This window comes from Staurois parvus, unplaced genomic scaffold (genome assembly GCF_062004578.1).
Source record: "Staurois parvus isolate SC_StPar_1 unplaced genomic scaffold, SC_StPar_1.0 ptg000365l, whole genome shotgun sequence".
NCBI classification, from domain to species: Eukaryota; Metazoa; Chordata; class Amphibia; order Anura; family Ranidae; genus Staurois; species Staurois parvus.
In genome coordinates, this window is record NW_028318161.1 from 2,254,756 (window position 1) to 2,271,846 (window position 17,091).

General features: G+C 39.2%; 1 protein-coding gene across 1 annotated transcript in view; it reads left to right on the top strand.

Annotated features, from left to right (window-relative positions):
* The window catches only part of LOC149456268 (vascular endothelial growth factor receptor kdr-like), a 279,835-nt gene that overhangs the window by 207,944 nt on the left and 54,800 nt on the right, over positions 1-17,091 (top strand). Inside the window, exons 20-21 of the mRNA XM_089685194.1 lie at positions 2,843-2,931; positions 11,965-12,118. Coding sequence (XP_089541320.1) covers positions 2,843-2,931; positions 11,965-12,118 — 243 coding nt within the window. The remainder of the gene's footprint in view (positions 1-2,842; positions 2,932-11,964; positions 12,119-17,091) is intronic.

Sequence of the window (17,091 nt, forward strand, 5' to 3'; positions counted from 1 at the left end):
TTTTGTAGTTTAACTAAAGAGAATGTGTAACCAATCACTACATCACTACAGAACTAGAGAACAACAGCAGTGACAAGGGGTTAGCAGAAGGGACCACAGTACCCAACAGGAGACACGAAATCTGACAGACATGGAAGTGTCTGATAGCTGTGCCACCAGGAGTTCTTGAAGCAAGAGATGATTTCCTTTGTTGCCAGCTGGACAAGTTAACATTCAGCCTATTCTTTTACAGGGTGACTGCCACTGAATATTTTGAAGATAGCAACAGAGTTGCTTTAACTGCACATTAGATTTTAATTCTAGAGTGATATCAGTTGCTCACTATAAATTTCCTTTCTAATGCAGGACATACATGGGTCGAATTCTGAATGAATTTTCTTTAGAAAATCAGAAATATCATGCATTTTGTAATCCGATGGCGCCACCATTGATTTCGAAATTCAACCAACCAAGCCTTTAATTTCACCTAATGTTAGTACAGAAAAGAATTTTCGTGGCCAAGAATTTTCTTTTCTTTCCAGGTCACAGCTCATGCTTATTATTTTTTACAATTACATTTCTCGCACAAATTCTTCCATCATCGATTAGAAATGCATTCATTTTTCAAAACATTTCCAACATGCCTGATCGCTCAAATTCAAAAATCGGCCGTTGCTGTGGCACACTAATGGTGGAAATGGAAATTCTTAGAAAAGATTTTTGAAAGAAAATTCTTTTGGAATTCAACCCATGTATGGCTGACTTAATGTGCAGGATACAGCTGACATTATAGTTATAGTTTAGGCTGGCCATACATTATACAATTATCTTCCAATTTTCTGCCCAATTTCCTTTAGATTTACCTTCAACTGTGTAGTACAAGGGCCTGCCTAATTGGATACAACTGAAAGTGTTGTTTAGGTTTGTCCTCCTATTATATGGTTTTTGGTAAATCTAAACCAAAAAATCTCCAGATAATTGTATAATGTATGGCCAGCCTTAGGCTAGAGTTGCACAGGTGATTTTAATCTTTTACTACCGAGGGATTTAACCACTTGTTTACAATCATCTCATTAGCAACATAATTATTTCTATATGCTGTGAATTAGGTGGCTGCCAACAAGTGGTTACATCTCACCTCTCAGTAGCATAGAGATTCAATTAAAGCTGAAATCCAGGCAGATATAAAAGAAGCACATTAGTGCAGCTCCATATTCACTAGTACACCATGAAATGTATTTATTTATGCAGGCAGTGTAAATAGCTAAATTTAACTTTGTATCTACCTCTTACAGTCCCTCCCCAACAGAGCTCAGACTGGGAGAGGTAGAAGCAGCACAAGGGACAAATTGTTTTTTTTTTTTTTTTTTTTGCTGCACTTATATGCTAACATAGGATTTGAGGACCAAGAGTGTGAATGTTTTGGGCTTTTACACCCCGATCACATCAGGTGAGATTTGCATGCCATGCAACTTGCAAATCGTATGCCAAGTCGCACCCAATTGTCCACTATTAGAGTGGTCATATTGGTGCAGTTCCGACTTGGTTGGAGCCGCACTGATTTATAAAGTAGTGCATACACTACTTTTGTTGCAATTTGCATAGACATCTGTGTCGTGCAACTTCATTGTAAGTCACACAATTTCAAAATCAGCTTTGATGTGACCGGGGACTAAGACATAAATAGGAGTGGGCTTGTGATTAACTGAATAGATCTACAGTATATGCATGAGTGTGCATTTTACACCAGAAGTATTTTTTCTGAAGACATCAGCTAAAATATTTTTTTTTATTTGTAAAAACTCATTTTTTTTTTTAGATTTTTATAACACAAAGAATTGTTCATTTAGAAATCAACTGTGTGTTAGAATATGAATGATATTTGATCAGTAGTAATCATATGGGATCTATACCCTTTTCCAATTTTTTAGATTAACACATGAATATGATGAGTTTAAATCCCAACAGGTTTGGGTAGTGAAATAATAAACCCCATTGAGAGACCCTTTTAGAACATTAGATTAAATATGTGTTATTTCAGAACAATTATTTTACAAACGATCCTGTTGGTGGACTACCTTTTATTAAAATGGCCCTTCATTTATGCCTGGTAATGTGTGACATTCAGGGCTTTTTTTCACGGAGAATAGATAAAGGACCTCCCCCATTCTGAATCACATTTTGTTTCTGCCCCCTACCCACCTCCAAGCACCACCCTTTTTAGAGAATACAGAACCAAGTATCATTTTGTGGTGCTAAGTAATTTGTATGGAATTTGTTACTGATAACAAGGAAAGTAGTAAAATAGATCCCCTCCAGCCAGGAACAATAGACTCCTCAGCAACAATAGATTCACCACAATAATAGACCCCTGCAGCAACAATAGATTCACCACAATAATAGACCCCTGCAGCAACAATAGATCCACTATACAACAATAGACCCCCCAAGCAACAATGGACCCCCGAAACAAGATACCGCCCCAGAAACAATAGATCCATCCCAGCAACAGTAGACCCCCAGCAGCAACAACAGAACTTCCAGCAACCATCACCAATACATGTCTCCTTCAACAGTAGATCCATCCCAGCAACAATTGAACCCACAGCAATATAAGACCCCCCCAGCAACAATAGATTACCCACCAGCAACAACAGACCCCCCCCCTCAGCGACAATACATGCCCCAGCAGCCATCATCAATAGATCCTCCAGCACACCCCAGCACCCCTTGCAAGTACAAACATCCAGTCCTGGAGGTGCCGGAACTGTGTTCCCCCTTGTTTCCGCTGAAAAAAAGCCCTAGTGACATTTAATGTTATATTTTCTTTTCCTGCAATTGCTGATTAGTGTCTCTTCTATAGGGCCTCTTATGATGGTTGTGGAATATTGCAAGTATGGAAACCTGTCAAATTATTTAAGAAGCAAAAGAGGAGACTTCATAGCATACAAGGTACAACTCTACAATATGAAACTTTGGTGTTAGTGTTGCAATGTTGTCAGCCATGTTGTTGCATTATACAGAATGCTTTGCTAGATCCCAGTAAATGTTAATTAAAATATAGTGCAGCAATGTTTTAATGTAAGATATCAGATATTTTATAAATTTACATCATAAGCTGGCACCAATCCATGGAAAAGAATGATGTAGTTTGTTAAACATTCAGGCTGTCTCTGTTTTTCTGTTTAATAGTTGTTATTGAAGGTTAAAGCATGCATAAATTGGAAAAGTTGCATTTCAGGTTTTATCAAATGTAAAGGCCTGGATTGTACATTTTTAAATACATTTTTTTTTGTTCAATCTGAATTTATTGAGGTTTCAACAAGACAAATGATAACAAGGAATACAGATACAGTAAGGGAAAGTGCATAAAAGTAAGCGTCGGGAACCAATCCGGGCATAGCAATAATTACAGATATAGGTATGACACACATATGATACATTGAGTCAGATTGGCGAAAGACGAGAAAAATGTATATCATTCCAACATGTAGAGTAACCACAACAATAACAAAGGCATAGCCCCGGGCGCCAAGGCCTAGGAGGCAAGGGTTGTATAGTGTGGGAACACATTTCAGAATATATTCAACAATATTATAAAGATAGGAGGAAATGGTCGACTAACAGAGGGCATGTTGAGGAGTAAGAGAAGGGGAAAGAAGGGGGAAGAATAAAAGGGAGGAAAGAAAAGGGGGACTAGTACGGAGCAATAAGAAAAAAATAGGGGGATCAGGGATGGCATACCCGCTCCACCATGGCTACACCAGAGAGGGGTCAGCTCCACTGGAAACCCAGAAATAATTTGATTGTGGAAGATGATCACAATGTGTTTAGTAATCTTAAGGCCCATATCACATTGCCCTGCTGCGGTTTCTCTGCGGCGCTGTGTACCCACAGTTTTCATGCAGGTTACCCACACTTTCCCATAGACTTTTTTTAGATTGAAAGTTTTTGGTTCATTTTCTGAAAGTGCAGGACAAATGCAGCATGCAGGATTTTTGGTGTGCATTCAGAAAATGCACCAAAAACACCCGATCTAATAGAAGTCTATTGGAAAGCGTAGTAACCTACACAAAAAAGTACACTGTGCTGCAGGGAGACTGCAGAGGGGCAGTGTGAAGGAGCCCTATGGATGAAAGCTGAACTCTAGCTTCAGCCTCGCACAGCTGTACAGACTCCCCGCTTGTACTGAAATTTCACCTTTTGTTTCACTGCACTCTGTGAGCTTTTCACAATATGAATTTGAAGATTGCAGCAAGTCATATAGGGGTTGATTTACTAAAGGCAAATAGGCTGTGTACGGCAAGTGCACAGAAAAGTGATCTGAGGGGAAAATGCACAGAAAATAGAAAAAAACATTTTTGCTTGCACATGATTGGATGAAAGAAATCAGCAGAGCTTTGCCTCATTTCAGAGCTTCCCCTCAGATCTAAAACAACTGCACTTTCAGTGCACAGTATATTTACCTTTATTAAATCAACCCCATAGAGTCTGTCTAAGTTTCTGAGTGTCCAGTATAATCTAACCCTTTCCTCCCAAGCCTGCCTGCCCCTGGCCTGCTCCGTACATTTGTTGGATTTCAGTTCTTTCAATCATAGAGGTTCCGTATCCTATGTAGGCATTATTTAGGGCAGTCTGCATGCAAATGGAGTCTGTCTAGGAACATCCACACCTCCAGACTGATATCCACCTAGAAAAGTATTTTTATACTTGCATATATCTGCTTCTTGCATCAGGGTTGAGAGCTCTTGAAAGGGATGCTGAGGCATGGTACTGTGATGTTTTCAGAAAACTATACACAGCACTCTGCTGGATATGATCTACGTGGATGCATTCACACTGATACTGTGCAAAATTTGCTGCGTTTTCTGTGCAAATTCCGCACCGCATCAGAATCGCACCTCGTTCATATGAACCGTTGTGGGTGTGTATGTTACATTAACAACACCCCGAAAGCGGTCCACAAAATGCGGTGCGATGTGCAGAATCGGATCGCATAGGTGTGAATACCTATGTGATCCGATTCTAGTGCGGACCAAAAAAAGGGTCCTGCACCTTTTTAGTGCGGATGCACCGCACACAAATCGCATGTGATTTGCACAGGAACCGCACTGCATAATGTAAACCCAGCCTCAGTCATGATGCCACTGGGTAACTAAAATAAGGTATGAAATGAAAACAGATTTTATTTAAGAATTTGATTAGCATGTTATTAGGGGAGCGGCTGAACCAGTGGAGGTAAATTATAAGCATATTTTAGGCTTAGTGTTTAGAGGCAGAAAAAAGCCCCTTCTATTTTGCGTTTTTGATAGCGGTTTTCTGGTAGACAAAAAAAAAACACTAAACGCTTCTAAACTCTAGTACAAAAAAACGCTTAAAATTAGCATTTGTTTAATTAGCATATGCACTGGCATATTTTTTAAGGCTAGGTTCACATCTATGCAGCTTGCGTTTGATCTGCTTTTTCAGTGCTTTTTGCGGTGCATTTTTGTATATGCATTTTTTACGTCTTTTTAATGCATTTTTTTTCTTTATGCTAAGCAGATTAAAACACAAAACGCATCAAAAACGCATCTCCATCTTGCATTTAAAAAAGTCCCTGACCCTTTTCGAAAAAACGCCCTTGGTGAAAAAGCGGAGATGTGGACGTGTCCCATAGGAAATCATGTTAAATGGACTGTACTGCAATTCTGCTAAATGCTGCGGAAAACGCTTAGGTGTGAACCTAGACTAAGTCAGTGTGCATAGACCCTCAAACTTGGGTGAAGGAGTATTCTAAAAAATAAATCTATTTCTATTAATAAACAGTCTGTATCAATCAGAACTTTGAACAATCATACAGCCACAGCTGTGGTTATTTCTAAAGCACAGAAAATGGAGTATTTTACCCTATCACTGCCACCGATGTAAGAGAAACAGTGGCACAGAACTTCGTGCAGCTGGCCAGCTCAGCAACCCTTATGCCAGTTGAGTAAAATAATTTCAGCTAGTCATTCAGAAAATGAAAGCCTCCCCAGCTAGCAGGGCTCTGCTGCTACTGCTTGCTGGGCTGTTACTGCAGCAGTTTCAGCTGCAGTGTGGGTTCTCTTCCCTCTCGCCTCCACCTGATCCAATCCCTCCACCCCTTGTCCTCAGAGATCGCCTCCCCCTTCCTTGTGTCCTCCAATCACCCAGCATCTTTCCCTACCTGTGTTTGTTTCGTCCTCACCACCCGTTAGTGGCTGCTGGCCCATTTATATCTTTGGGCATGTGTTATGGTGCACATGTTGGTGTGCATTGTGCAGATGTGCTGCAGTGTTACACCAGTGCCTATTTTGTTTTTTTTTACTTTTCTAAAGTGGCAGTCATTTAACTCCATGCTTGAAAGCGTGTTGTAATGCATTGCCACACATTATAACCGCACAATATTGAATGACAAAAAATTGTATGCCTGCCTCGTTTTATTGCAACGCACACTAACACAGAGCACACACAGCACTATGGATAGGGCATTTTCCATTTTCTCAATGCATACGTGTGAGGCCAACCTCCAGATGTTTAGCATAGGTTGCCATTTTAGTTTTGAATAGGTTCAATTTCACCGATTCAAAAAAAAGGCACAATTTAAAATCTACAAATGTTCGTTATTAACTCAGTACAGTTTTGTCTTTTAGATGTAGTAAGAATCATCAGCATCTTTTTATCCTACTCTTCCTTTGCATTCAGAAAATGCATGGTTTTTTTTGTGGGGGGGGGTCTTTAACAAACTCTGGAAGCTCTAAGTGAAAAATTGCAAACAATGATCTGGTCACCTGAGTTTAAAAATGGAGCGCAGGGCTTAGAAGCAAAAGGGTTAAATGCATCCCCTCTACTCACCTTCCTACATAACCTTTTATGTACTGTACCTGCTACTGGAGCAGCTAAAGGAAATACTAGAGTGTCTCCAATACTGTAACATAAGGTGCAAGGCCTCCATTAGAGGATCTAGGGCACAGGTGTCAAACTGGCGGCCCTCCAGCTGTTGCCAAACTACAAGTCCCATAAGCCAATGTAAGATTGACAGTTACAAGCATGACTCCCAAAGGCAGAGGCATGATGGGACTTGTAGTTTCACAACACCTGGAGGGCCGCCAGTTTGACACCCCTGATCTAGGGGAGCTATTAGTAATATAAAAGGCCAATATCTCAGTGTCAGTCCCCACACACCCTGTGCATTTGTAGCGGCCAAATGGCCAATGCTTCAGTGTTGGTCATGTGGCTGAACACAGGAGGGATGAAGAATTTTATTTTACAGTAAAAGCTTTAATATTTTTTAGAAATGAAAATATGACACCATGGAAGTTGATTTCCTTAATTTTTGACTTTAGGTTTAACCTAATATATTGTTTATTCTTTCAACCCCAGTTGGTACAACAGTAGGTACGATGTCAAAGATATGTCTATGATGAAAGATCTCAGAATCTAAAGGCTTCCTCTATGTAATGTGGAAATGTGCTCAGACATTAGCTAATAATACATTCTTTTCAGTCACCTTCTGACCTCCTAGACCTATTTATCCAAAGCTAGGGCAACAATGCTAAAATGTGATTACTGTAACTCATGCGATTAAACCTGACTTTTCTGCACCCATCTATCATGAACAGTGTAATGCTTTTCTTTCTGAATGAGGATATTACCTCATGTTTCTCTATGATATCATGCTAGTTTTGTTTTCTCAAATCAATGGCATCCAGTGACATTTATCCAGGAATATAGCCAATGTTTTAATAGAAAACCTTTCTTTCCCTCCCAATTCCTGCTGGGACTTACTGACCATTTCCATATGACAGCAAACCAGATAATTAAGGTTGTGAAATGAAATCAATGTAGTATATACCGTATATTGGCATTACAGGTATTGCATTCTAGAAACTGATAATAACTTGACTTTCAAGCTGTGATTTGTGACAGCCCGGAATGCAGAAGACCCCCTTCTCTTTTCACCTCCACAGTGTGTTGTGTATCTGACCTCAATACGCAATGGCATTACATAATGGTGTTGGCTTGGACTCCACAACTTACCAGCCATGGATTTTCTTGGAAATGAAAGCTTGAACTTTTAACCAGATTAATGACAGCATTCCCAAATCCTCCATCTTGCTTGAAACTACAGCTTTACTAAATTGTGTATGGCTGCAGAGTTCCTTGATTGACCATTAAAGCAGATTTAAACTCTCTCAATCAACATTAAATATTTTGAATCCTTATACTGCTGGCATTAGTAAATAGATAGGAATGTACAGTATATTATATTTACTTGTTTTAACTATTTCTTTTACATTTCTTCACTTGCTTCCTGGTTTCTGGCTTAGACCAAAAATGATGTCATACATCCCAGGAGTCTTCATGGGAATTTTATTTTCTATCATCTGGAGGAGGGTTATTTTCAGTTAAGCACACCCTCCTGTCTGCATGCTTAATCGTAAGGGCAAATAGATTCCAGGAAGTAAATACTACATGAATCATCTGCCCTTACTCACGATGGCCATGGCTAGAAATGCTAGGAGGGTGTTTCTCAACAAAACAAAGCATGGAGACATGAATGGATAGTGAGTTTGCTTTGAATGTTAAAGATGAATTAAATAGCATTTTCACTTGGTGGTGCACAGGTACAGTTAAGTTCCACTTAAATATTTAAAAATTTTTGTAGCAATGAGGATGAATTCTTTTATTGATTTTCTGTGTTTCAACAATAAAGATCTCAGACACTCATGCATGAAAGCATGTAAATTATGTAGTGCCAGTTAAAGTTGGAGGCAAGTGCAATAGAAATACAAAACCCATCGCTCTATGATAATTGAACCTGTAACCGAACAGCCAGAAAAAGAATGGTCTGCACTGCACAATTTCAGCCATAGCTAACACACTGAGGACCTGAGGAAGGGACCTAGCTCCATGCTCTGAAACGTGTTCTCATAGCAACGGCACATCACTGCCTCCCTCTTGCATGTTTCTGTTTTGCTTCCATCTTAGTGGAGTCCAAAATGGCATCCTTCGCCCAGCTCCTGTGATGCCAATTCCGGTTGCTTAGCTCCATCTCTTCACCAAACCACGTCATCTCTGGGTCCCTGGCAGACGCCAGAATTCTTAAACAGCCATCTTTCCTATTGGGGACACTAATGCACAGCGTTGCCCATACCACAAGGCTGGGAGTTGAGTCATCTAGTCACCGCTACTTGCTAGGCATGGTTATTACAGAACATCAAGAGGATTGTAAGCCAATTCATCTTCAGTAAGCATATGCATTTTGTTTCATAAGTAATCTTTTTTTTTACCAAAAATTTGATTTTCAGCGATGTATTTGGATGTACATGAATCTCCAAATGGACATAGTAATGAATGTAAAATAATCTGAAAAAAATAATAAAAAATGATAAAATGCATTAGTTTCATTTCTTTCATTCAGATAATTGTCACATGATCCGATAATAGTTCAGGCCCATAGAGAAATTAATTAAATTTTTGAATTTGTTCAATAATTAAGACTCAAGTAAATTTGTGATTTCAATTGAATTTGTAATTGTCACAGTCAGTCAGTTCAGTTCCACAATCTAATGCAATTCTTAGGTTTGAAAAATTTGCGTCCGCCGAAGTTTGCATTATTTATTCTGTTTTGTCCAAAAATATTCAATCCTTCCGAATAGTTTTGATATATATGAATATTGAATCCAATCGAAATATAAAGCAATCTTATGAAAAAACCTGCTAAATTTGTCAATTCCACCTGGACCAATTTACGAAACAAATGCCAAATATAACGAAATGAATCCCGAAAACTAATCTGTTCAACATAACGAATACAACAACATAAAATTCTTCAATGAACGAACGCATTTGAAATTAAACAAAAATTTCCGGCATGCCCACATCTAATTGTCAGTGTTTATTTGCACACAATTTTAATAAAAATTATGGCTAGCCAGTAATGGCCTTAAAGATGAAAGAATAATGACATAGCCCCCTTCCTCACTTGACCTAAACCTTATTGAGGGCCCTTCCTAAATGGGAGATTTATGGTGAAGAAAAACAGTACACCTCTCTCAACAGTGTCTGGGAGACTGTGGTTGCTGCTGCACAAAAAGTTGATTGCCAACAGATCAAGAAACTGACAAACTCCATGAATGGAAGACTTATGACTGTTATTGAAAAGAAGGGTGGCTATATTGGTCACTCATTTTTTTTGTTAAATGTCAGAAATGTTTATTTGTATACTTTGAATTGTTTGTTTATTATTCTTACTTTAACAGATGAAAATAAACAAGTGAGATGGGAAACTTTTTGTTTTTCATTTAGTTGCATAATAATTTTGCTCACTAATAGTTGCCCAATAATTGTGCACAAATAGATATTCTCCTAAGAAAGCCAAAACCTCACTTGTGCTTTTATATATATATATATATATATATATATATATATATAAATATAAATATTCAGGTTTGAGGTTTATTAACATTTTGGATTGACCGAGAGCACTGTAGTTGTTCAATACTGAAATTAATCCTCAGAAATACAACTTGCCTAATAATTGTGCACACAGTGTAATTTGAAAAGTTTGGCTGTCCCATTTTATGGTCCTCTGTTAGCAGGTCATTGTACCAGGAAGGTTTGTATGTTACTCATCTGTCAAAACACCAGATTTCTCGTTTCGTGCATTCTCTTTTTTTGTTCATTTTTAATTATGCCTGAAGAGCATAAATATTGGTTTCCCAATTTCAACTTTAGCTATAGTGTTGTGTAGACTTCCACCAATATGTTTTAATTCTGCATTGAGTGTTTAGGCACTTGGTACATGTCAGTGTTATTGATAACTTTTGCTAGACAAATTATGTTTCAACCTAGTACGGGTAAATATTTTCTAATGCTTGTAGGTACCTTAAAATTATTATAGAGGCAGAAGGTTTTTTTACCTTGATGCAATCTCTGCATTAAGGTAAAAAACCTTCTGCAAGCATCTCCCCTAACCCAGACCCCAGAATACTTACCTGAGCCCGATCTCGATCCAGCGATGTGCACAAGAGCAGAGACTTTCTCAGCTCTCTCTCTCTTTGGCTCAGACACAACAGCAGAACCCATTGGCTCCTGCTGCTTTCAATCACAGCCAATGAGGGAGCAGGGCCAAAACGAGCTCTGTGCATTTTATGGACACAGAGAGCCGGCTTGCTATGGGGGGCACTCAACAGGGGGGGAGGGGCCAGGAATGCCAGGGGGGGATCTCAGAAGAGTATTGGGGCTGCTCAGTGAAAAACCATTGTGCAGAGCAGGTCTATTTGTTATTTAAAAAAATTAAAACTGAGCCTTTAAACTCACTTTAAATCAATCACTTCAGAAACTATAGAGCTCATTACATTTTTGTTTATTTATTTTTTTCAGGTACTTATATAGCGACGTCCATTTATGCAGCGCTTTACATATATATTGTACATTCACATCAGTCCCTACCCTCAAGGAGCGTACAACCTAAGGTCCCTAACTCACATTCATACATACACATAATAGGGCCAATTTAGAGTGTGGGAGGAAACCAGAGTACAGGAAACCCACACAGGCACAGGGAGAACATGCAAACTCCAGGCAGGTGGTACCCTGGCTCGGATTCAAACCAACGACCCGAGTACTGCCAGGCAGAAGTGCTAACCATTTAGCCACTGTGCTGTAGCCTGCTAGTGGAGTAGAATAGTGTGTCTTTCTTGGTCAAAGTAAAAACCATATTCATTCTCTTGTTGTGTTTATTGTATAGAAGCTGAGTATTATGATTTTGGAGAGACTTTTGCTGATGGAAAAGAATGTGTTTCTTGTTATGGAATGAATTCCAGAGCAAAAACAAATGATCAGTTAAAGAGCAGCTACAGCACTCTTTCCAAATCTGAAGGGTACAATACACATAACTAAGTAAAATATGTAGAGTTGTTATACTTTGTATGTGATGAGCATATTCACTTAGATTTTTTTTCCTTGTTTTGTGTTCAGTCCCAGGAAATGGAAAAAACAGCCGATGACTCTAGTGGTGACCTCTCTGAGTTAATCAAGAGAAGGTTGGAAAGTGTGGCCAGTACGGGCAGTTCAGCCAGCTCAGGATTCATAGAAGATAAAAGTTATAGTGATTCTGAGGAGGAGGAAGAAGGTAATTAAAAGATTTTTATACCTGCCATCCTATTGATAAGTTGAACTTCACTTATTTTCACTACAGCAGAGATAGTTAAACAGGTGAACAATAACTGCACTTCTGCTGTATGCTGGTTTTGAGCAGGAAAGGTATAAAAACATTCACTCTCAGCTCAGTGGGGAGTTTTTCCAGCATCCCCATTGGTCAATCAGATTTGGGAAATATTGAAAATGTGCATTTATTCACACTGTATTAGCATATGATAAGCCCAACTGGACTGGGAATGCAAACCAACCCATATATACTGTATGCACACAAACTAATCAGAGTAACATTATTTATAAGTTGATGCAAAGGATTGATTCATTATATTGTTGAGTGCAGTAGTACAAACAACTTCTGCACTTTCTTATTGTGTTACAGTGCTTGATGGGGTCAGTATAGAGGGTGGGGATATGGAGGTAGAACAGCCAGAGATAAGTAGCTGGGTTACAGTTAAAAGGAGAAGAAGAGCCTTAGAGAGACTAGTCCTGAGTTGATACCCAATAAATATACCACATTGCATGTTGTTGGGGATATCAGTTCAGGGGTGGTGTGCTCTAGCAAACTTCCTCCCTTAGCTGCCAAGGGAATGACTGCTCTGGTGAGGATGGGGGCAGGGGTACAGGCAAGGTTAGGCAGATACTGGTGGTAGGGGATCCAATTATTAGAAGGACAGACAGGGCAATCTGTCACAAAGACCGTGATCACAGAATGGTATGTTGTTTACCAGGTGCTCTGGTTCGGATGGGACAGATTGTTGGGTGGGGCTGGGGAGGGCTCAGCTGTCATGGTGCATATTGGTACCATTAGTTAGAGGAAGATGGAGCATCCTAAAAAATGACATCAGGGACTTAGGAGCTATATTGAAGAAAAGGATCTCCAGGGTGGTATTCTCAGAAATACTGCCTGTATCTCAAGCCACACCTGAGAAGCAAAAGGAACTTAGGGAACTCAACAAGTGGCTGAGGAGCTGGTGCAAGAAGGAGGGTTTTGGGTTTCTGGAGAACTGGGCTTACTTTTCAGTCAGTTACCGGCTCTATAGTGGGACAGACTGCAGCTCTGTTGGGGGAGAGAATGGCCAATAAGCTAGAGGAACATTTAAACTAGGTGATGGGGGAGAGGGACCACAGGAGACTTTTCCAGCTAGCGAACAAAGGGCACAAAGTAATATGGTGGTCAATGTAACTGGAATATCTAAGCTCAACACCGGTGGGCTAGCAGAATCCTACTGCAGCCTCGAAACGAACAGGGATAAAATAACATGTGGCCATACAAAAAAAAAGGCATTTTTACAAATACTAGAAGCTTGGTGAACAAAATACAACTAGAACTATTGATAACTGAGGAGGATTTTGACTTCATGGAAGTAACAAAGACCTGGTTTGACAGTACACATGTCTGGCTTATGACTGTCCAGGGGTACTTCCTGTATTGAAGGGACAGGTTAGGTAGAAGAGGGGGAGGGATGTGCTTGTATCTCAAGAATAATTTGCTGGTGAACGCAAGGGATGACATTACTAACAGGGCAATGGAAGGGGTGGAATCCTTGTGGCTGGAACTTCAAAAGAAAGAAACAAATGGAAAATAATAGTGGGGATATGCTAAAGGATTGGATTTATGAAAGATTGTTCTTGCCAGACCAACCTATTAAAATTCTATGAGGAAGTGAGCTGTAATCTGGATGAAGGAAGGCCTGTGGATGTACTGATTCTTGACTTTGCCAAAGCAGTTGACAAAGTATTCCATAAATTCTTAATCCACAAATTGAGTTATGTTGCCATTGATGATAGTTTGTGTACCTGGATAGAAAATTGGTTACAGCGGTGTGTCAAGTGGGTGGTGATAAATAACATATCTTCTGAATGGTCTGGAGTTAAAAGGGAAGTTTCCAAGGGGTCCATCATGGGACCAGTCCTGTTTAACTTGTTCATAAGTGATATAGAGGTTGGGATAAATACAGTAGTTCAATCTCAGTGTTTGCTGATGTTACAAAGACAAGTAAGACAATAACTTCACAATAGGATAGAGCAACTTTACAGGAAGACCTTGGTATAATAGAGGAGTGGGCAAACATATGGCAAATGAGGTTCAATTTAGGAAAATGTAAGGTAAAGCATTTGGAGGATAAAAATATGAATGCAAGCTACATGCTATGGGGAGAACCTCTTGGGGAATCAAGGATGGAAAAAGATCTGAGGGTCCTAGCTGATGATAGATTCAGTAATAGCATGCAATGCCAAGCTGCAGCAAGCAAGGCCAGCAGAATATAAGCATGCATGTAAAAAAGGGTATTTACTCAAGAGATAAAACTATATATCTACCACTTTACAAAACGTTGGTTCAACCTCATCTTGAGTATTCCGTTCAGTTCTGGTCACCAGTCCTCAGTAGGGATGTGCTGGAACTAGAGAGAGTCCAGAGAAGGGCAACAAAACAAATAAGAGGGCTGGAGGATCTCAGCTATAGGAACAATAACAAACATTAAGAGTATTCTCCCTGGAGAAGAAATGCTAAAGAGGGGATATGATAGCGATATACACATACAGTGCTCAGCATAAGTACACCCCAACAGATTTGTCAAAAAACCTTACTTTCCTCTCAACATTTCTATGGGACACTATACTACAAAATACTCCCACAAATGTTGGTTATTGATTGCAAACAAGATTTGTTAATTTGCACACACAAAAAAAGTATTTTTCCTCACAAATTTATTCAAGACCGTGTTGCAAAAATTAATACATCCCAATGAAATTCGTAGGAGCAAAGCTAAATTTTACACAACAAAGTCCTAATTAACAAGAATTAAACTACAGGTGAGTCTAATTATTTATGAAACAGGTGTCCAGCAGACAGTTGAAAATAAAATGGCATTACTTAACAAAGAAAACCCCTTCCCATGTCATGCTGCCCTGGCACCACATGGAAGACAAATGTCACAAGGCCTGAGAAAGAAAATCATTTCTTTACACAAGAAAGGTGAAGGCTACAAGAACATCAGCAAAGCTTTATTTGTCAGTCAGAATACTGTAGCAAAAGTGATACAAAAATTCAACAAGGATGGAACTGAAACCATCTCACAGAAATGTCTAGGCCGTCCACAGACGTTAACACCTTGACAGGAGCGTCTTCTGATGAGAAGGGTTGAAGAAAATCGCCATGCAAGTTCACTGCAGGTAGCTAAAGTAGAAAGCCAAACTGAGGTGATTGTTTCCCATGACACAATATGGCGTACACTGCAAAGGAATGGCATGCATGGGTGTTGTCCACGAAGGAAGCTTCTCCTAAGGCCCATGCAAAAAAAAGCCCACCTAGAATTTGCCAGGGCTCATGCTGAAAAAGAACAAAGACTACTGGGACTCTGTACTCTGGAATGAGGAGACCAAGATACATTTTTTTGGAACTGATGGCTTCAAAACTGTATGGCGTCGCAAAGGTGAGGAGTACAAAGAAAAATGCATGGTGCCTACATTAAGCATGGTGGTGGCAGTGTCCTTCTGTCGGTCTGTATAAGTGCTGCTGGTGTCAGGGAGATGCATTTCATTGATGGTATCATGAATTCACAGATGTACTGGTCTATATCGAAACAGAAGATGCTACCATCACTCCGTGCCCTTGATCATCGTGAGCTTTTCCAATATGACAATGATCCAAAACACACATCTAAAGTCACTGTTGCATTTCTGAAGAACAACAGGGTGAAAGTGATTTAGTTGTAAAGTATGTCTCCTGATCTGAACCCACTCAAACAACTATGGGGAATTCTGAAGAGACAAGTTGAGCATCACTCTCCATCCAGCATCCAGGCTCTAAAAGAGGTCGTGCTTGAAGAATGGAAAAGGATAGATGTTGCAATATGTCACCAACTTCTTCATTCCATGCCTAGAAGACTTGCTGTTGTCCTTACAAATCATGGAGGTCATTCAAAATACTAGATGTAGTAGTTTTTGTTGTGCGATGTATTCATTTTTGCATCAACTAATTTGAGTAAAACTGAAGATTTTGTAAGTTATATTATTAACCTTACTTTCATATAATGAGCTAAACAAATGTTCTATAAAACTCAGTTTTGTCAAAACTTTGGAAATTGATATTGATTAAAATCTTACTTTTTAAAAGGGGTACTCATTTATGCTGAGCACTGTATCTTAATGGTGATTCCAGCATTGGGAGGAAACTATTCAGACTCAGGTCACTCAAGATGAAAAATAGCCACTCAATTAAGTTGGACCGGAAGTGGTTTAACTTTAATAAGGCGTTTTTTACTGTTAGTGTGGTATGTATGTGGAACTTCCACAATGGGTCATTTTAGCGGGGACTGTCACTGATTTAAAAAAAACTCTTAGATGGCCATCTTATTTAACATAATATACAGAGATATGGGAAGTTGTAGAGGCATAAATACACACACACGCACACATGTTGAACTGGATGGACTAGTGTCTTTATTCAACCTTACCAACTATGTAACAATGTGTTAAAAATGGACTGGTGTAAGCTAAGCAGAACAAAAATGCTGCTAAAGGCAGCTGTTTTGTTAACATTTGCCAGGTTGTTGTGACATGTATAAAGGAATGAGCGTGGTATACACCCCCATGATTAGTTGCTCTTTATTATCTGATGATATAAATGATTGATAAATATTTATTTTTTTATTTATTAAATTATGCAACGCTGTCAGTTCCTTGTGGAAAAAGCTGTCGTGTCTGAGAGCCTTTGCATTAATAATTTTGTGGTCATGTGGGCAGATCAGCTTTCTTTATTTCAAAAACATAAATTTAGTAAAAGCTAAACACAATCTGCATTTGCTTTTGAATACTTTAATAGGATAGCCGTGGGACCCATAAATGAAAGCCATTGTTCAGTTTGGCTTGGCAAAGTTATACTTACAAATGCGGGTTGGTATACTTTATATGCCAGGGATTTTATTAGTTCAAATTGGATGCTAA